Source organism: Mauremys reevesii, linkage group 1 (assembly GCF_016161935.1).
Source record: "Mauremys reevesii isolate NIE-2019 linkage group 1, ASM1616193v1, whole genome shotgun sequence".
Lineage (NCBI taxonomy): Eukaryota > Metazoa > Chordata > Testudines > Geoemydidae > Mauremys > Mauremys reevesii.
In genome coordinates this window covers 118,083,217-118,105,434 of record NC_052623.1, presented here as the reverse complement: position 1 = coordinate 118,105,434, position 22,218 = coordinate 118,083,217, and the positions used below count along the sequence as shown (strand labels likewise).

Genomic DNA, 22,218 nt, shown 5'->3' with positions numbered 1-22,218 from the left:
AGTGTGAGTAGGAACTGGAGCTTAAGTGATGGACTTGAGCCTTAACTGATGGATTTGACAGAGAAATGGGGTATAATGTACACCAGGGAGTCAGAACAGAGAGGAAAGATATGGGTTACAGAAATATGATAACATAGTTATTCAGTACAGGGATACATATGTCTTGAAAGAGTAGGGTTTTTAATTTTTTTTTTTTAAATGTGAACTTGCTCAATTGTGAAGGTGACATTGCAGAACTGGGATTGAGTGACCTGAGTAGAGGAAAGGCAATGGTTTGGCAGTTTTGAGGAGGGTGTGTCAATAAAGTGGAAGCATGGGAAGAAAGTGCAAGAATATTTGAGAGAAAGAGGTGAAGGGGCCATTGAGGATGGCCTCATTGGTGAAGCAGAAGTTTGGAGGAAGGTGAAAGGGGACAAGGGCCCAGATTTCAGTATGAGCTATGTGTTGCATGACCTTGAAAGCAAGAACAAGCTGTTTGAACCTGATGCCGAGGGAGCAGTGCAGTCCCAGTCAGTGAAGAGACTGAAAGGATGTGTGCAAGGTGGTTGAATTGACAAGTGAGAGACGATTTTGTCAAGAATATTTTGGACAGTTGAAAGGGAAGTGAAGTTAGTATCAAAAAGCTCAAAGGGGGAGATTGCAGCATAAAGATAGACAGAAAATGTTGAATTTCCATGATGGCAAAGAAGTGCTAAGTGTGCCATCCAAAGTGGACTATTGGTAATGGCAGGAGAGGTGTAAGCAGACAGGCAACGAGTGAAATAATGGCCTGGGGCAGAGCAATGGTAATGTCGGATGAGAGACTCTCTCAGAGTTGTGGCTCAGAACCTCAGTCTTGGACTGTATAACTCAGATGTCTAAAGCATTGACCACCTCACATGGAGGGTTATATATTTATGCTTAGTGGTGTTAATACAGCATTATATAATTGTTCTCTTTAATATTTTTATATCAAAGCCTTGTGATTTCTAAGCGCCTATCTTGAGACTCCAGGAAAACCCCATTGCAGTTGAATGAGAGACCTAATTAAATGTACTTTCTATTGGGAGGGAAAGTATTGTTGGTGAATACAATAGTGTCTCAGAAATAAAAGCAGGTTGAATACCATATAGGGTATGTATGTCCTACTATATGCATAGCTGTTTTAGGATATGTCTACATGTTCCTGGAAATCAAATGAAAAGGAGAAAAATTCAAAGTGAGGACTCATTCCAATTTTTCCAAGACTCCAAAGATTGCACAAGCAAAAGTGCTCAAATTCAGGATATGATATGACTGGGATATTTGTTGGGTCTCTTAAATTAACCTGACCACTACATTTCTAACACATTTTTTAAATTAATTGCTTCTACATTTCTGAAGATCATGGTAGTAAGACACCTACCACTGATGGGGTTGGTGCATCCAGCACATTTTTTGGCATAGAGGTTGCAGAAGCAGCTCAGGCAATATGCAAACTCATCCCGGGAGGTAAAGCGCTGTCCAGACAACTGCTTCTTGCATCCAGTACAAACAAAGCACTCCTTGTGCCAGGGCTGCTCCCGGTAAGTTACACCTCCTGTAGTGATAGCCTGTGAGGGTGGTGAGGTTTTTTTTGGTTTTTTTGTTGTTGTTTTTTTTCAAGAATAAAAGAGGTTTTGTGAGGTCACCTTCTTACTGAGGATGACTTATTTTTAAAACCAGGAATAACATTTATGATTACTGGCAGGAACTGACCTTGAGAGGGAAGCCTTGGTTTGGGATAAGTGATTATCATGCCCAATTATGCAAAGTCTCATCTTTAAACAACTCATTTGCTCCCTTTTCATCTTGTAATCTTGCTCAAAATTGTCCTCTTTGTATATAAAACCCTTACACCATCCTGCTTCATTTCCCTGTTTTCCTCTACTCCTTTCCTTGTGCTCACCTCAGCATTGGCCTCCTTTCCATGCTTTCACATCCCATCCCTGGTGGAGAAACAATTTATCTCTGCAGCTTCTGCTGTCTGAAACAGCCTCCTTTTATTTTTCCTCCTCATCAACAGACCTTTTAATTTCAAATGTCTGCTGAAAATGTATCTCTTCTCCTTTGCTGGCATCTCTTTGACCCAGTCCCAGACATCCATCACATAACGAGTCATTCAAACCATCCCACTGAAGTCAGTGAGACTAAATTATGTGAGCAAGGAATCAGCCACAAGACTTTGGGTTGCAGGATCAAGTCATTAATTTATTTCTTCCTCTGGTATTTTTTAATTCTAATTCACTAAGAATGGTGGTGTATGAATTGTAGGAAATACGTTGTGCAAATAATTAACCTGATCCTGCAAATGCCTATGACCTATTATGGAATAATGACTTCAAAAATGTTAATTTCAGAAAATATATGCTATAAATGTGGCAACTCTTTCTTTTTTTCCTCTTGATCTTTATGGTTGGAATTTCCAAAAGGACTCAGCATTATCCTAACTCAGCTCCTGTTGAAGTCAATGGAAAAATATTATTGATTTTAGTGGGAGCTGGGTCCGATCACTGCTGAGTGCTTTAATTTGAAATTTTCACACTGCATGCCTTTCCCACACTCAGAAAATGTCATCCCCTTGTAGGAAACATCTCATGGTAATAAGCATTGAGCTTGTTAATAAGGGTTTGCAGGATTGGACCCTAAAGTTGTACTGCATTTCCTAAGGTCAGCTGATTTTATCATTGTTTTCATAACAATTTATCTCACACACAGAAAAACAAAAAAGCCTCCACCAATTTGATATGATAGATATGACAACTTTGTAAATCTGAGGTACATAAATTAAGAATAATACCTTCTTACACTGGACACACTGCATGGCAAACTGCTTTTCATAGCAGGGTACGCAGAAGTTTTGATTATCTTTGGGGATGAAGCTCTTTGTTCCAATTGGTTGTTGACAACGATGGCAGATAAAACAGGTCTCATGCCAGCTGTTACCCTTATACTCCATCTTGCGTGTACCTGTCATGAGATCAAAGCACAAAATGAAGCCCTTCATGCTGACAGTTATAGCAGTTTTAACCACTGCAGTTTTGATTTGGTTCTACTGATTGCTAGAACCTGTGTAGTGATTAGTTAGCATAGCAAGGAGTTGGATGCTGTTCACAGACGAAGTTTCCAGAGTGTGCGAGTTATGGTAAGGAGATTGGAGTAGCTACAGAGAGCCTCAGGCTTGCTTCAGATGGCACTGTGAGAATTCATTCATTAGGAATTCTTGTGAAATCTTCAGTATTAGCCTTACCTTCGCTCTGTTCCACACCTTTTATTAAAGTCCTGCAATTATTTCTTCATTTTGTTTCTGCTTTGTGTTTGTGCCTCAAATACAAGCACAAGGATGAGTCTCATGGAAATGCCAGTTATGTTAGTCCCAGACCTTTTAACATAAGAACAGCCATACTGGGTCAGACCAAAGGTCCATCTAGCCCAGTATCCTGTCTACCGACAGTGGCCAGTGCCAAGTGCCCCAGAGGCAATGAACAGAACAGGTAATCATCAAGTGATCCATCCCATCGCTCATTCCCAGCTTCTGACAAACAGAGGCTAGGGACACCATCCCTGCCCATCCTGGCTAATAGCCATTGATGGACCTATCCTCCATGAATTTATCTAGTTCTTTTTTGAAGCCTGTTATAGTCTTGGCCTTCACAACATCCTCTGGCAAGGAGCTCCACAAGTTGACTGTGTGTTGTGTGAAGAAATACTTCCTTTTGTTTGTTTTAATCTTGCTGCCTATTAATTTCATTTGGTGACCCCTAGTTCTTGTGTAATGAGAAGGAGTAAATAACACTTCCTTATTTACTTTCTCCACACCAGTCATGATTTTATAGACCTCAGTAATATCCCTTCTTAGCCGTCTCTTTTCCAAGCTGAAAAGTCCCAGTCTTAATAATTGTTTGATACGGAAGCCGTAATATACCCCTAATAATTTTTGTTGCCTTTTTCTGAACCTTTTCCAATTCCAATATATCTTTTTTGAACCACATTGACCACATCTGCAGGAAGTGCAGGAGGGGCTCTGGGTTTGAGGGGGCTCAGGGCAGGGGCAGCACCCTGACTCCCCTGCCTTAGAAGCCAGACCCACTGCTGGCCACTTCCGGGGCACTGCGTGGTATCAGTAAAGGTAGGCACTAGCCTGCCTTAGCTGGGTAGCACCACCAACAGGACTCTTAACGTCTCAGTCGGCAGTGCTGACCAGAGTGACCCAGTGCCTGACATGCCGCGACCGACTTGAACTTTGAAAAACACTGGTGTAGAGCAGCCTGATTACCAAGTGTGATGATGGCTTTATCTCCATACATTAGGTAGGGATGTGGTTGCAAAATGTTTGGTTAATTGATATGCTGTCTGGGTTGTAAGCTTAAAATAAATGAAGCACACCAAACACTAGAAGATGGCTAAATTAAAATAATGTTCATGAACACTCTTCCTCACAATTAAAAATGACACAATTAGCTACACTTCTCAACTAATAAAACACAACTAATGTATCTATACCCCTGAAAAGGAGAAAGAGTGCAAATGTGGAACCCTAAGCAATTTTGGCCATCTGCTTTTAAACATATTTGCATGATTTCTATTTGTACATCTTATCTTATATCCCAAGCCCCTGAAAATTTTATGTCATGGCCTGTGAGGCAGCCATGCCAATTTTTACATGGTTGACATGAAAATGCCAATTCAGAAAGAATTCAGCTGAATAACATCATATCACTGATCATTACCAGGCATGTATATGGATTCCTGAATTTTAAGAGTAAAAACTGTTTTCATTATCTATTTCTAGACCCAGCCCCAACCTCTGGCCTTTTAAGCCTTCAAATTGTTATGGAATACTATAGCATTGTAAACTACAGAGCACGTTTCATTAGTCTGTTACCATATACCCAAGTTTCAGGCTGTTGAGAGGCAGCTGTTTCTTGGATAGCCGAGCTTGAGAGGGAAATGGTTCTCTCTTTTCAGATTCAGTACTCAGCAGCACTTTGGAGGTAGCCTGGCTGCTTTTTTCACATTTTGTTAAAAAGCTAAACGGGGAGTATTTAGCTCCCCATTTAGCTATTTAAGTAAAAAGTTAAACTTTAAAAGCCCCCTTTTGCTCTTCAAATGGTAGCAGCCAGTCAAGATGGTGTACAAGAAAGAGACAGAACTAGACAGACAAGGTGTATAAGAACTTTGGCTGTCCAGGCTGCATAAAACTTTCATATATAGTGTACAAACTGATTATGGCACGATGTGAATGCTTATCAAAAATTGAATTAAAAATAGAACTGAACTTACTTTCCCCCTTTCTTTGTATTAATCCATCTCATTTGTATAATGGATGTATGGAGATCTCTTATGTGAATTAGGTGATCTGGATAACTTAAAACATAGGTTATAACATCCCCAACTGGCCCATCAGATTATGAATTAGGACATTCAGTGTTGTAAAGCTGTTTGTTACAAAGGAAGCTGGGGTTAGTTTTGATATTTGACCCAGCCTTTACTTTTTGGTTTCATTCAATTTCCTGCCATTGCAGCAGCCTTGGCATTTGGACACCTTCCTCTCTCCCGCTGTTTCCCAGTGGCACATAGTTTAATTTCCTGAGGACTGAAATGCTTTAGTATAACTAAAGTCTTTGAGCTTAATATAGGGGCATCTGGATGAGAATGAACAGCCTGTGATATACAGAAAATGGTTCCTTTGGCCTTTAAACCATATAAAATGAAATGAAGTTGAGAGACTGTCAATGACTTCAGTGGGCTTTGGGGCAGGCCTTTAAAGTACAGACATGAAAGTGGTATATTCTAACCTGGCATGATAGTCTTCTTGCACTCATTGCATTTGGAAGAGTATTCATTGGAATAGCATTCAGTACAAAGCAGATGCTCCTCTTTTGCAGCAAAAGGTTTGTCCACCAATGAGTTCTTGCATTGGAAGCAGTGGAAACAGGTTTCATGCCAGTGTCGGTCCTTGTAGGACAGATCCTGTAGAAATCCAAAACCACAGAATAAACAGAATGAATAATTTTCACAATTGTAAATTGGGAGAATATCCAAGTGTAAGCAGAGTCAGAATGAGCTCTACCCTGACATCAGGTGGTGAGCTGTGGAAAAGGACTTCAGGGGCTGATCTTGTTTGCTTGGGCACACCCACCCTGCCTAGCATGATGGACTGCTTGCCCAAATGGTCACTTTGACTGCTATGGGATCCCCAGTCTCTTTGTCATTGGAGCAGGAGTTAATAAAGTGTTGTTATCCTGGTTATGTGAATCAAGGACAGTAGAACTGTACTTGGCATTTTATGATGGAGGAACTTGCCCTCAACTAAGTAACACTTGCTAGGCAAGGAACATGGGTTCCAAAGCCCAGTGAATTGAGAGAGGCTGAGGACAGGTATCTGTACCTGGTAGTATGGGTACCCTTGACCTCTCCATGGTAGTCTTGTTAGGTGTTGCAGAGCTGAAATTGCTGATTTCTAGGTCTAAGCATTAGACATACTCTGGACTAGTGGTTCTGAACATGCTACCACTGAGGCCCCCTTACTAACAGCTGAAATTACTGAGAGATGTGTTAAATAGGGGAAGGGCCTGAAGACAAGTTAGTGAGTGGCTAGCAGGATAACTAGCAGAGAGGAGTGGCCAGCAGGCTGGCTGGTGGAGTGATGCAGCTGGCAGTGAAGAACCCAGCAGAGACCCTGCGGAGAGGCGTGGTAATCGGCCGTCGACCTGAGCAGCGGATCGTTTAAGGTGCCCCCATACCTCCCCCCGCTTCCACTCAGTCTGGGAGGTGAACTCTGCAGATGAACTTCTGAACTCTGGGGGCTGTACTGACCAAGGACAGAAACTGTGGATGGGGTGACTGTTGGGTTTCTGGACTTAAGACCCTGAGGAGAAAAGGACACTGACAAGCTTACTTGGGGGTGGGTCTTTTGCTCATGGTTTGTGTTATGAATCCTGTTTGTTGTGTTTCCCCACATAATGCCGCATTGTTTCCCTCCTTTATTAAAAGGCTTTTGCTACACTCAGACTCTGTGCAAGAGGGGAAGTATTTCCTCTTAGAGGCGCCCAGGGGTGGTATGTAATTGTCCCAGGTCACTGGATGGGGGCTCGAGCCAGTTTTGTATTGTTATTGAAAAGGGACCCCCAGATACTGAACCCGGCCCTTGTTGCTGCAAACTCTGATGGGCAGAAGGGTTACACAAGGATATCCAAGTCTGAATCACATAGCCAGGTTTTGAGGCTTATTCATACAGCTCAGGAAAACAAATTGTTCTGCAAAAGACAATTCTATCTCCTTTCCTATAGGCTTTAAACAAAACCCAAAAAGCAATGTAACTGTTGCTTTTTGTAATACCCCAGAGACACAAGTAATCTCATTTGTGTATTTCCCCTGACAATTAAGTCATTAACAGAAATATAATATATTTTCGACCTCCATCTTGGCCATTGCTCTCTTCTAGGTCATCCCTCCTTAACATGGGTCTTGGCAGAAATCTCTCTTCCACATTCAGCTCTGGTATTAATTTCATTTGTTAATGGATTTACATTAAGGATCAAACTGGCAATGTATCTCTCCTTTTTTTAGGACTAGCTTTAGTTCAGTTTTACTTAGATGCTAAATATGGGTCAGAACTGTCACTACCACTTTGCTGCTACTTACATTGCTGCTTTGCCATGGGTACCCCAAATAGATGCAATGTCACATCATTTCCGTAGGTGCCACTCTAGAACTGTCTGATACTAGGATTGGCATCACGGTTCCAAACAATATTTCTTCTACTGAAATGTCAGTGCAGAAAATTATTTCAAAGGATTGTCCTTTCAGGAATGATTAAAAACCCATGTCCACTGTAACTCCCAAAGTCTTTGGTGTTTCAGATAAAATCCAGATCCAAACTATCCTGATTTTACAAAATAAATCTCAACTGAAGAGGCTTTGAAAAAAAAAGAAAAGAAAGAAGACAGCAACCCATTGCACTTTTGCGTAGGTTGAATAATCAGAATGCTTGACTTACCCAAGGGCCTCTTAAATGTATAGGTTCTCAGAGTTTGCATTGATTCCTGTATCATGAAAAGGCAATTTTTAAAATACACTGGAAAAACTAACCTTTCACTTTCCATTTAAAAACTTACCTATAATTTGGACAAACCGCTTGCACTAAATTATATTAGTGAACAGAAGAGAGAAGAATGAACCAAGGAATGTCAGCATTTTACTATCATCAGTGAGACAGATCATTAACAGTGGCACAGTGAGAAAATCTTGTTTGAATACCTGCCCTGCTCCCTCAACTCCCTCAAAATCTCTTTTCAAGTAGTAATTGAGGATGTTCTTGTTTTTCCAACTCTGAGGTCACACAAAGTGTAATACCCATAGAGGTTCCTATTTCACTGTTTTCAAAGAGTTATTCATACAACTTGCTCTGTTCACGTCAGACAAAACCTTCTCAAAGAAACCAGTTTCTGACCCTTAAATATCAGATTTTCTAACATCAAAATGAAAAAAAAACCCTATTTTGTTGAAGAGATTGATATTTACATTTCTTTCTTGAAAGGAAGTTGAACAACTTAATCATGATCTCCAAGGAATAATATTTTTCCTGGAAAAGTGCAACCTAGAGCCAACAGAGTTTTCCAAAATGTGAAATTTGCTTGCTGGAAAATGGAATGTCTGCAAATCTATTTTCTTTATTATTATCTTTTGTGAAACTGTGGAGGCATTTTTAAACTTAGGAAACTGGAAAAAATAAGAAATTTTCTCTTCCCTCCCCTCCCTCCCTCTTTTTTTTTTTGCTGTGGTCTTCAAAGTATTTTTTACCTCCAAAGTTGGTATCTGTTAATGGCTTATTTTTTTCCTTATATAAGCCTCACCAAAAATGTAACTTTCACTTTTTAAAGTTCAAAATAATGAAGCCTATGCCTTTCCCTTTTCTTTAACAATGAACTGTTTTTTGTCCAGAAGCCTCTAGAGTCATCAAAGCTAACCAAAGCTAGGTTAAATCTTGAAGTGTAATGTAGACATATTGGCTTAGAGAAATTGCTGAGCTGTGGTTGAGCTGCATGTGCAATGGTGACTTGAAGCCAAATTATGTCCTATAGCTGGACCAGTCTCCAGTGCAAGCTAGAGCAGCCTCAGACCTCCTCTAATTTGCACTGGCTGCTCACAACTCCAAGGAGCTGTTCCAGCAGCAGGGATCATGGCTATAAAGACACTCGATCCATCTTCACTACATGTATGAGGCCAGGAGGGAGTTACATAAAGCCATTATCATGGTAGTATGACATCCAAGGATCCCCCAGCATTAGAAGGCATCCTCAACTGGTTAAGCTGGCTTCATAGCGGCTTTGTGCAACGAGAGTGGAGCAAAGCAGCTCGAGTGCAGATGAGGATGTGGCCCAATGTGTCCATTGACCCTGATTTTTAAACCAGATTCCAATATTGTGGGTGAAACTTTAGAGGCTGTTTTTGAAAATGTATGTTTTAGCTTGTGCCAACTGATGTACAGTTGACAGATTCTGTTATCCTATTGTTATGGGAAGCAAGCATAGGTGAGAAATGTAGAAGGGTTACCTTGGATGGATCATGGGTCTCTGACCAAAGTAAGGAAGTTGAAACCCTGTGTGTGTGTGTGTACGTACGTGTACACATGAACATTTGTTTATGGTATGAATGTTCTATAGCCTACACAAAGAAAGGGCGCTCTAGACAAATCTCAGGGATAGGTGTTACTGGTTAAAGCAGAGGGGAGAAATTGCATGCTTCTGCAGAGCTTAAAAAAAAGCCTGTAGCAGAATCTACAGGGGAAATATTTAGCACTTAAGTAAGTTACTTTCCTTATGAGCTCAAAACATAATTTTCCTCCCCTAGCTGGCTTCATTTGATGATTAAAAACTCCCTAATTTAATAAACTTGTATGAATTAGAAACAGGATGGGGGTGCTTCTCAGCCTGATCTTTCCACAAAGGTCAAACCTGCATTATATAATGCTGTCCTCAAAGCAAACTTCTCCAAATCAAGCCTTCTTAAGTGAGGGTGAGATTGTATTTTTTCCATAATTCTTCCATAATTTACATGTTCAGGATACAATATATTTTTCCTCTTCTGTGATATGACTGTAGGTGAATAACATTTTTTTTAACTGAACAAAACCATAAGATTAGAATTACCAGGTTTTATAAACATAAATCCCTTATTGCCCTGAAACAGTATTGTTTTTTAGTGACGCTTTACTACTTAAGCCATTATGTTTTCCACTGAACTTGGTCTCCTCAGAGACCACAATAGGAAGAAGGAGATTAGAGAGGTTATGAACAGGAAAGTAACCAAATATATTTGTGTTCATGAATTAGTGAAAACATCAGCATTTTTACTAGAAACAATATTCTCCTTAGAATCTAAGGCAGGAAGAGTAGGAGACAATTTCAACATGTTGTGTACATTTTTGGTGTGCAGGGCCTGTGACTGACTGATGCACTGTTAAAACCAGCACCTCGCTGCTTAGACAATGTACAGGTGAAGGTCGTTGGTGTCTCTTCCTCCCTTCCTCCTCACAACACAACACAGGATATCAGACAAGTCAGATTTTCAGTGCCAAAGCAAAATAAGAATCGCAGCTCAGCAAAGGATTGAGATTTAATTGAAGTGCTGTTAAGATAACCTTCCTGTTCTATATAGTACTGATGGCTCCATTTTCTGTTTGCAGTGCATATTTAAGATTGACTCTTGATTAATTTTTGGCCCACATGCTGCTACAGTAGCCTTCCACAACAATCCTCTTTTAATTTTTTTCCTCAGATTTTGCAAACAGATTTTTTCGTTCCTTTATATGTCGCCTTATGGTCTGCATTAGAAAGGTGAGTTGTTGTGGGTATATCTTGTATTGGTGATGTTCTCTGTGCCAAAGAGACTTCAAATAAACTATTTTTAGAAAATTGCAAAGAATACTAAAATCAACTCAAAAGTCAAATTTAAGTCGTTCAGCAAATGTGAACATCTGAGTTTTTGAAAATGACAGAGGAATTTCCAGAAAGAATGTTCAGTGTTTCAAGCAAGCACGAGTGGGAAACATTAGTTGTAGCACAAGTTCACCAGTGACTTGGGCTTTGAAATGTAAGCCTATTTTTTTAATACAAATTCATTCTTTCTTAAGAGACAATCTTAGGAAGTTGTTGGCAGGAACAACGTGCAATGGCTTTGAAAGCAACGCGGGGGTATTTTTTTAATGTCTACCAGTGCCTCCTGCCATTCAATACACAACGTTTTTAATCTGCCTGTCAGAGTTTTATAAACATTAGCTAGAAATGTTTACAGTTAACATGATTGCCTCAGGCCAGATGTATTATTAACATAACATGTTGTCATTTAGTTATTTGTGTTTCTGTGAAAACCAACATTTTAAATAAAGTACCAGTCTGTGTAATTTGTGAATTATATTCACAGTCATCCATGAAAGTACTATAAAGAGATTGCAAGATTTAAAATAAACCACCTTTAGATTTAAGTCAAAAAAAGGGGTTTTTTTTCAGCGTAGGGCCATGTTTACACTACCCCACTTATGTCAGCAAAACTGGTTTCACAGCAAAACCAGTGAAATTTGCTGGTACCAAATTTCACCAGCATATATGGTAGTGTGCACAGCGCTATGTCAGCGGGATAGTTTCTTCTGCTGACACAGCTACCACCACTCGTTAGGGGTGGTTTTATTATGTTGATGGAAGAGCTCTCTCCCATCCGCATAGAGCGGCTACACAAGTGATCTTGCAGTGGCACAGCTGCATCGGTACAGCTGTAAACTCGTTAGTGTGGACATGGCCTAGATGTCTTAAAGAGGTTTAGTGGATTGTGTTCTGCATTGCTGTGTTGGAAACCCAGAGCCTGCCTTTCCTGTCATCTCACTTGCACCTATTTTACACTGCTTTGACTCCATAGATGCTACTCTTGATTTACACTGGTGTAATTCAAAGGAGGATCAGGCCCCTACTGCCTTGAACATTGTGTGCTCATTTACACCTGTGCATAGTGGATATGAAGTGTTACCAAAGCAAATACATCAACCGTATTTGTGGTAATATTTTACACCCACTTTCCACAGTTGAAAAAGACCCCTCAAGATACAAAGCAGTGGACAGTGAGGCATCCAAATCCTAATCCCAGTTCTGGCCTCTTGCTACCTAGGGTGACCAGATGTCCCAATAAAATCAGGACTGTCCCGATTTTGAGGAGTTTGTCCTGAGTCCCGACCAGAGCACAGTCGGGATGCCATTTGTCCCGATATTTTGTTTCCTGGTCTTCAGCGGCAATTCGGCAGAGAGTCCTTCAGTCGCTGACGGTCTTCGGCAGCATTTCGGCGGCAGGTGCTTCTGTCTTTGTCGGCAAGGTTTATTACCCACCGCTGAAATACCGCCGAAGACCGTCTGCGACTAAAGGACTGTCCACTGAATTGCTGCTGAAGACCTGGATGAGTGAGTGTAAAAAAAACCCCCAAAAAATGTCCCTCCCTGCGGCGGTCCCGATATTTTCCCCTTACCATCTGGTCACCCTATTGATACCTGGTTATTGGGTAGTAGGAGTCTGAGGAAGCAGTGAACTGAGTCACTTGGCCATTGATAACAGAAAAGTGCCATGCAGGACTGAATTACCCCATCACTGGGCCCTAGGCAAGCATACACTTCTTCACAATATGACCCCCTGCAGCAGGTCACAACATCACTCACTCCAATGTAGCCCAGCTGCCGCTCCATAATTTGAGTGAGTGGCATTGTGACTTGGTGCACAAAATCCCACTCAGATTTGGCCCACTTGCCCTTTCATTAGCCAAATTGCCCCTGCTCACCCCTTCTCCAAATTTGGGCTCTAAACACTTGCCTAATTTGCCTATACGTCAGTGTTTCTCAAACTGGGGTCACCGCTTGTGTAGGGAAAGCCCCAGGCGAGCCGGGCCGGTTTGTTTACCTGCCCCCTCCACAGGTCTGGCCGATCGTGGCTCCCACTGGCCAGGGTTCGCTGCTCCAGGCCAATGGGAGCTGTTGGAAGTGATGCAGGCTGAGGGACTTACCGGTCACCGCTTCCAGCAGCCCCTATTGGCCTGGAGCGGCAAACCGCGGCCAGTGGGAGCCGTGATCGGCTGGACCTGTGGACGGAGCAGGTAAACAAATAGGCCCGGCCCCCCAGGGGCTTTCCCTACACAAGTGGTGACCCCAGTTTGAGAAACACTGCTATACGTTAATCTGGCTCTGTGCATGAGGCAAAAATGAACGCTTTGCCAGCTGCAGAGGGACGACACAGTTTAGAAGCGTGGCAGTGACTATGACAAAGGGCCTACAGGGAGTATCAGAAGTCCATAAACAAATGGAGATCCTTAGGGCTCCATCAGTGACATTGAGGGCTGGAAAAAAAATAGGTCTTGCTTCAACTCTCACTTATACCAGTGTAACTTCAGTGAAGTTACTCTTCATTTAAACTGGCATAAGTGAGAGGAGAATCAGGCCCATAGCGTGGTTTCTTAAATATATCAAATTCTAGTTTGAAAATTTTCAGCTGTATAGAAGCTATACCTGAAAAAGAAAATAAATATAGATCCTTCATTGGCCTTCGGTTTTTATTTTACATGCGGTAGATAAAATGATTAAAATCAGCTTCATTCTAAACTCACATTACAATGCTTGTCAATATTGTTATTTGGGGGGGGATTAGGGAGCGGGTTGTTTTAAGACCTGTGGGATAGATCCATCCTGCAGTAAATCATATCTACTACTGTAGTGTTCTTTTTATCTGTCTTGTTATTCTTTCCAATAACTTTTAACAAATCCTCACTGAGAAACTCTCATTTTCATTTGCAATACTGCAGTTACATTCTCCACAAAGACACAAAGTTTTGTGTCTTTTCTTTACACTTAGAAACCCCCACAATCATCTGAAATATTAAAATGTTACTACCTACCTTTATCAGCCATTAAAGAGTGTCTAGTTTAAAAACACAGCAGATAAGTATATTGGATAACACCCACACTCCCTAAATCCATAAATCTGAGTTGAAAAGTTCAGCCTGAATAACTCCTGAATACTTGGTCTGAGATTTGTTGAACTCAGTCCAAGTTTTGGGATTCTTGAATGTCAACACATGGAAATATCTTCTCAGGGTATTAGAAAGAGACATTAGAACAAAAGTGCATTCTAGAGAAGGGCAGAAATATGATTTCAGTTTATCAGGTCAGTCAGACTCTCTCTCTTTCCTGTTCTGTGTTTATGAGCTATAGGAAAGTTGGCACTGAATTTACCATTTCACAGATTATTGCCTATTTCCTGCCATGGGTAGCAAAACCTTCTCACCTATGTAAAGTCTCCTAAAGGAGCCCTTCCAGTGACTTGTCAGTTGGGCTGGATGTGACACTGAGGGTTCACTACTTTGTGTCAGCAACTCTTGTCGGGCCTGACGTACTCACTACACCTCACACACTGGTGTCATAATCTGGATCTAGAAGTGTCATATAATATATAATTTGAGAACTAATGACACACTGGTGATTAATATCATTGTGAAATGTGTGTGTTAACACTCTATGAGGAATTATGGATGTTCACTGAGTCTGTGACCAAAGGGAGAAAGACGTTTTCTCCCAGACAGGAGGGAAGGCAGCTATCTATCAGTCTCCAATGTAAATTAAGCAAGGTGTGACCAAAGACAAAGAAAAGCACATTTAAATGCAAGGTAAACAAAGCCACCAGGTGAGCCCTAACTACTTAACAAACTCAGTGAGGGGTAGAGATTGCACCCCCAGGAAGCCTTACTGCCTCTTGAAGCAGGGCCAATGAACTTTGGGAAGATATAAGCATGGAGAAAAGGCCATTTTGGCATCTATCACTTGAGGGATTATAGGGATCAGAGCTCTTGAAATCACAGAATATTGGATCCTTTACCCAAGGGGGTTGAAGTCTCTGGGAACTGAGCACAAGTGAGAAACTTGCTGAAATTAAGTTTTAGTCTTAAAAGTGTATTTTTGCTTTTGTTTGCTTGTGACCCCAAATAGTGTTTGTCAAACCCCAGTTAAATGAATGACCTGCTGTTCACTGTCTCGTTAAAGGAGCCGTGAACTTAACTTCTGTGTGTGTTCCAGAAAAGGGCTGGACACAGCAGGGCAGAGAGTTTTGGGGAAATGCGGGATGTGGGGGGCATTGGGGTCATCCTGCAAAAAGGAGCTGGAAGCCATGGTGTGACCTGTTTGCTTGAATACTGTCTGTTGGTGTTAGGGCTGTTCGCCACAGCACCATGGCATTAAAAGCACGCAGAGTTGCAGGACAGGTGGTTGACATAACCCTTTACTGGTCTGCATTGAACCCTAAAGCGTCACAGTGGGTGAATGAATTGGGAAGAGAAGAACTGGCATTTGTATCATTTTTGAGAGTCCAATCTCCTGATCACACCCCTTAATAGGAGCCTAACCCTTAGACCCCCAGTTCACTTCCATGCCCCCCCAAATTACATTTCCATCACCCTAGCTCAACTCTCCATTGTAATTCCACCATGACAATCATAGTTGTGCAAACTGCTTATTGGCAGTGGTTAGACTGTTACATGAGCAATTTGGACATGGCAAATGTATAGATGAAGGTCTGAGGTAAGTGGCTTAACTATTACATTCTAAACTGGACTAGGAAGGTTTTGAGATTATTTCTGGGGTCCTATACATAGACTGCAGTATTGTACCCTATTCAATGTGGTTTTGAAATTCAGGCCACCACTCTTGGGTTCAGCTGAGCCATTCTCAGTGCAGAATCTGAGGGGAATGGGCAAAGATGATCTTTTGCCATGTTTGCAGCTCTCTGATTCTAGGGCCAGACAGGGATAAATTTGGCCTCCAGTGTAAGTTAGAGGAGAGCAGCCTTAAAGCTGCTTTAACCCATGTCCAGTTGCCTGTGGCCTGAAGGGGTCATTTTCCGCCACCAGAGAGCTGGAACAGAGGAACACTCTAGCCAATCCCTTGCCCCGACCACATCTGCTAACCTGGAAGGTGAGGTGTAGAGGGAGTGCAATGGGAGTGTTTACCTCACACATGTGGTGAAAGGGTTAGTGTGGGTCTGAGAGGCCAATTAACTCATCTGGTTGCATAACGCCTAGATGGGGAGATCCTAGGTCCTGCTATAAAGGAAGGAAGTCTGGAGCTGCAGGGAGAGAGATAAGAGCTTTTCTATCACTCTCTGAGAACTACAGGGTAGAGAGACTTGCAGGAAGCCCAAGGAGGGAATATGGTTGGAAGACACAGTACTGGAGTAAGGTCTTGTGGCTGACCCCGACACAAGGGCAGGAACTGGACCTGTGGGAAGGAGCTCTGGGAGGTGTTGCTCATTACAGAGAGCCTGGAAAAAGCTGGGAGAAAGGCTGGAGGAACAGCAAATAGTAGGAAGGAATCGAGGGAGGCTGTGATCAGGTGTCTGGCAAAGCAGATCTTAGCTGCTGATCCTAGGGTCCCAGGACTGGAAGCCAGCACAGTGGCTGAGCTTGGGTTCCTCTAACAGCCTTGAGAAGGTGGCATGAAGCTCCCCTGACATAAGGGAATAAGGATGATTTAAAACCCTGATTGAAGGATGTAAGGACCATCGGGACCAGGGTCAGGGGCCAGAGACCTGGCCTTGGAATTATTTATTAGACTTTTTGGTACCCCAGAAGAGGATGGGACTAAAATGAGACCTGGCCGGAGGGCTGAGTCACGAGATGAGGCAGACTGCCACAGCACCATCATGACCATTGCCAGAGGGAACTAGAGAGGAAACAGCTGCTACATCATGCTCAGCTGCAGAGAGATCTGTCAGTGGTGAATCCCCTACTACGGGGGGAATTCCTGGGTAGCCAGTTAAGTTAGTTCTATGGACACTTTCTGCTGCAAGAGTGTATGAGACATGCATGTTGTCTGTTTCATAGCTCCCCTTCCTCCCCGTGTTACTTGGGTAGTGTTCTTATTGTTAAATGAACAGCTAAATATTAACATTTATCACTTGGAGAGAAACTCAATAACATTTTAACCTATGAAACACAAGGCTGGTGTTCTAAGTTTTTCCTAGATGGTAAAAAATACTCTCCAGTTTTCACCTGAAGCATTTCACTTGCCTTCAAATAATCCTAACACCAGCTGTGTAAAGCAGGTAATTATTAATAGCCCTTTTTAACCCATAGAGAAACTGAGGCAGAGAGGTTAAGCTCCAAGTTTTCAACAGTGACCCTATAATGTGGGGTATTTCACTCTTTGGGTGCCCAGCATTAGAACCCTAGAGCCTCACGTTCAGAAGTGCTGAGCATCCGCAACACCAGTCAATGGGAGCTGTGATTATTAAGCACTTTGGAAAAGTGGGCCTGGCCATAATCAAATTAGGCACCCAAAATTTCTGGATATTCTTGGAAATCTGGACTGAAGCACTTCCTGACAGGTGTTGAGCATCTTCAATTCCCCTGGATCTCCAAGGAAGAGCATAGCACTTTGGAAGGTCAGGTTCTTAATTACCTAGTTAATAAGATGTTATGGAGTTGACATCTTCCACCCAGATCCCTCTGTAATGTTGTGGGGATCACTTGTGGGGAGGGTGCATGCTTTATGCAGGGAACAGACCTAGCCAATCTATTTTGACAGAAGTGATATCAATGAAACACAAGTCCAAGGTACCTTGCAATCACAGCCAATTGGTTTTTTGCATTCTTCACAAGTGTTGGAGTACAGGCTCTCATAGCACTTCACACAATAGGGGCTCTCCTCTCTCAGGATGTACTTCTTGCCAAACAGGGACTCCTTGCAATAGTGACAGTCAAAGCGTTCAGTCATTTTGGTGTCTAGAATCCTGACCTGTCATGAAGAAGAAAACAAGTTCAGACTAATGACTTATTATCTTGAACTCCAATGAAAGAAACAAGATGGGATATACTCCCTTCAGACCTATTGCATTGTACTACACCTATATTTAATGTAATGCCAAGTAATTTCAACACCTTTTCATTAATTAATTAATTAAATCCTCATGTGAGGGGAAATTGGGAACATAAGAATGGCTGTGCTGGGTCAGACCAGTGGTCTTTTGACGGTGGCTAGTACTAGATGCCTCACAGGAAGGTGCAAGCATCTTCATAATGAAATAATCTGCCCACAAGAAGTTTTCCCCAGCAATAATGCTTATGAAGTTTGATTCAGCAGAATGGTCTTGCTTGGGGAACAGCCTGGTTAATCTGAGCTGTTTCATCCAGTGTGCGAGTTGAGCATTTCTTGCTGTGAAGAGTTTTCAAGCTACTGTATTTTGTGAATTATGTCAGTCAGATTTGAAGTGAGCTTTCTGCACATATAGAGATAGTTGAGTCAAGTATGACGGGGAGACAGAGGGCTTTCTGTGTGAGGTGTGGCCACTGTCACTGCCAAAGGTTCTGGGAATGCTGTGCAGACTGCAACCTGGGAATTCAGTTATGCTCCTCTAGCTGTACAGTAATTATAGCAATAATCATAAGATAAAGGAGTAAGGAATTGATAGCACAAATGGGAGATCTGTAGGCCTAGATCTGTAAGAATAGCTTAAGCAGTTAGCATAACTATAAGGCCTTTCAGCCTGCATAAGAGTAGTTGCTCAATAAACTAGCATAAGTAAGTAAACTAATGGTGACCTTAAGTCACAAGATGGCATAAGATTCTGTTTATTGTTTTGTAACAGTCACAAGTGTTGCAAGAAGACACTCTAAAACTGGTAGGTACAGACTATTTTTTGAAGAAATATTGCAGATACCTAACCACAGGTAACCATAGTAATTCAATTGATGTATGTTAATAACCTTTGCTTAATTAATATATTAGCCTATAGGAGAAGGGCTCTCCAATATTATGGGGGCAAGGAAGTTAAGGTATGGTAAAGGAGGGAAGAGCTATGCATACATATGCGTGAGGACCATCAAGATCTATAAAACGTCTGGTCTCAGGTACAGCCATTGGAGTTCTTCATCAGCAAGCCAGAATCAAATTAGGATCTATCTCAACTTCTAGAGCTCTCCCCAAGAATAGAGTTAGTATATGCCTGTAATGGTGCTGGCCACCTTACAATATTCTGTTACATCAATTTGTTTGTCTGAGTTTACTTATTGGATTAATTATTTTAATAATAAATCAATGTTACAATCACAGAAGATCTTCCAGGAGTGTGAGTGGTGTTGTCACTGGCATGCCCCGGGGGCTCTCAAAGCCGTAATTCTGATAATACTGGGCCTGATCTTGGGACAAGAACCTACCAAATTTCAGAGTGTGAATTAGATTCTAAATCAGTAACCTAGTCAATAGATCTGCAATACTTGTTTTGGATGCTGAAATCTAGCGAGAATCTGCTGGGGCCATTATTAGAGAATGAATCTTACCATCCCACAGGAAGGCATTGACAGCCAGTCTTCTTTTAAAGAAGTGATTATTAGGAACTCATTAAGAAACCACCCTTTGACCCCGACAGTCACTCTAATTCTCAACTAGACTCCAATCTTCCTGTCATAGGTCTCACCCCCACTTAGAGTTGTTGGGTTCCAAAATGGGGACCTGCACTGGTTTCCCTCTAAACTAAAAATCCTAGTTTAGATCTGGTAAAAGCTTCCACCACCCAATCAGGTACGTGGATTGGGACACAGTCCTTCCCCAAAATCCTTGGGGATCCCAAGAGCCCCAAATCCATGGAGTTCTTACACCCAGGAGAAATAAACCATTCCCCCCTGCTTCCTCCCCCCTCCCTTTGCCTAGGAGAGATACCGGGATCCAACTACAGAGGGATGCTTCCCTCCTCCCCTTTCCCTGAGAATCCACCCAAGAAAAGATTAACCAAGTTCTTAACAGAAAAGATTTATTAAAGAATAAAAAGAAAGTAACTTGTCTCTGTAACCCAAGATGAAACAATACACAGAGTCTAACCTATAAACCTGGAGAGCATTCCCCCTCCCCCTTTCTTTCTCAGTAAAAGCAAAGTAACAGCAAACAGGAATAAATAATTTCCTTCAGCAAACACACAATTGCAAATGTAGAAATCAAATTATAAGACTAATCCGCCTTTCTAATTAATACTCACTATTGAATAGTAGGAACTACTCCAGGAGAACGTGGAGACATGTCTGGCCTCTCTTAGATCCAAAAAGAGAACTCAGAGCCAACAAGGAACACAGACAAAGGCTTCCCTCCACAGAGATTTGAAATTATCCTGTTTCTTGATTGGTCCTCTGGTCAGGTGTTTCTCAGGTTACTGAGCTTGTTAACCCTTTCCAGGTAAAAGAGACGTTAACCCTGATCTGTTTATTTATGACACTTCCTCATAAAAGAATGATTATTCAGAAGGTTGTAGGGAAGGGAACTCAAATGAGATCCAGAGTCCTCTGGTCATCCTAGCATCTAATGAATTTGATTGAGGCCTCGCTATTGTACAGACACTGTACTGATTGTGTTGCTTTATGCAGCCTTCTGGAGATGTGGTGAAGACCGGGTGTCTATGCTGAGTCTTTTCGCTCTGTCAGTGGGATTTTGTACCACTGAGTTGTTGACACACCTATGGCATGGGCTTAGCAGGGTCACTCTTGAATGCTTCCATTCCTTGTTTTTGAGAGATCCCAGTGAGTAGTGCTGTGCAATTGCTAACCTGCACTGAGCCATGGGGTGGCTTCAGTGGCTATTTCTATTCAGCTTGCTTATGGGCCATTAGATGGGTTAGAAAGGAGGTATGAGTGCATCTGTAGATAACACCCATTCCTATATCTATTCCTCTGATCCTATCCAATGCAGTTGATTGATTTATCCAGTGTCTATGAGAGACTTGGACATAAAGGAGAGTTAGCTATCTGAGATTCAGTTCAGATAAGACTGAATTAATGTTTATAGACTGGGAAAGCAACTGGAAGAAATAGCGGAGATTATGTCCGCTTCCCTGCATGAGGAATACTTACTGTTTTATTCAGGTTCACAAACTGGGAGTCTTATTGAACCACACCACTCATTCTGGATATGCAGGTAGCAGTCGTTTTTATTATTTGCCTTTGGTTAGAAGGCTGAGAGTTCCTTTTAGGTGGACTTTGTTACAATTATCAACATCTTTGCAAATTAATTGCTGCATTGTGAGCTGTATGCAACTACACCTTAAAACCACTCAACAATTACTTCAGAGTGTGTAAATGTCTGCCTATGAAATGGTTTCTGTTTACATGTGCACCGTACTCAAACTGTTTGCTAGTTAGTTTCCAGATGAAGATTTAAACTGCTTTTGGTCTATAAAGCCTTAAATGGTTTGGGTCCTAATAACTGAAGTGACCATCTTTCTTATCTGTGACTCCAGGGCAGCTGTATTCAGCTGAGGTTCTCAAGCTCACAGCCCTCTGGTTTAAAGAGAAGGAGGCTAATTGCAAAATCTCCCAAAGTTTGGGCCTCTAGATTCAGAACTTAAGTTTTGGTTCACTCATGAAGTTGGGATCGGGATCAAAACTTCCTAAAAGTTTAGATTTGAGGATTTGGTTGGATCCCATCTCTATTCTATAGGGCACACTTGCAGCCTCTTCTGCAGGGGGCGGGAAATTAAAAGTAAGCTCATAAGAACTGCCATACTGGGTTATACCAATAGTCTGTCCAGCTCAGTATCCTGTCTCCGATAATGGCCGGTACCAGAGCTTCAGGGGGAGTATAGAGAACAGGGCAGTTGGAGTGACCCATTCCTGTCTTCCATTCCCCACTTCTGGCATTCAGAGATTTAGGGCTGTCCCAAGTTTGAGGTTGCATCCCTGACCATCTTGGCTAATAGCAATTGATGAACCTATCCTCCATGAACATATTTAGTTCTTTTTTTGAACCTACTTATACTTCTGGCCATCACAACATGCCATGGTAAGGAGTTCCACAAGCTAACTGTGCATTGTGTAAAAAAGTACATCCTCTTCTTTGTATTAAACCTGCTGTCTATTAATTTAATCAGATGACCCCTGGTTTTTGTATTGTGGGAATAACAATTCTCTAACTTTTTCCACACCATTAATGCTTTGCTAGACCTCTGCCATATCATATCACATATCATGATAATAGGGCCTATCTAATGAGAAGTGAGAATGGTGAAATAAGTCATTGTATTTGTTTTAGATTTATGAAAGATGCTTACAACTCAACAGGCACCTGTCCTGTGCACCAGCATTAAGCTGGGTGAGGGGCCTAGACAGTGGGTGAATAATACTGCTATTTAGGGCTTGTCTGTGCTTAAAACACTACCGCA

General features: G+C 41.8%; 1 protein-coding gene across 5 annotated transcripts in view; it reads right to left on the bottom strand.

The window, feature by feature from the left end:
* The window catches only part of FHL2 (four and a half LIM domains 2), a 73,115-nt gene that overhangs the window by 1,272 nt on the left and 49,625 nt on the right, over positions 1–22,218 (bottom strand). For 3 of the 5 annotated variants that reach the window (XM_039493004.1, XM_039493009.1, XM_039493019.1), the window contains exons 2-5: positions 17,637–17,813; positions 5,796–5,970; positions 2,798–2,967; positions 1,385–1,571 (exon numbers count right to left, since the gene is read on the bottom strand). In XM_039493004.1, the coding sequence (XP_039348938.1) occupies positions 1,385–1,571; positions 2,798–2,967; positions 5,796–5,970; positions 17,637–17,813 (709 nt within the window). Of the gene's footprint in view, positions 1–1,384; positions 1,572–2,797; positions 2,968–5,795; positions 5,971–7,644; positions 7,764–17,636; positions 17,814–20,046; positions 20,087–22,218 lie in introns of those variants that run through there. The other 2 variants (XM_039493028.1, XM_039493034.1) reach the window with 2 other exon arrangements.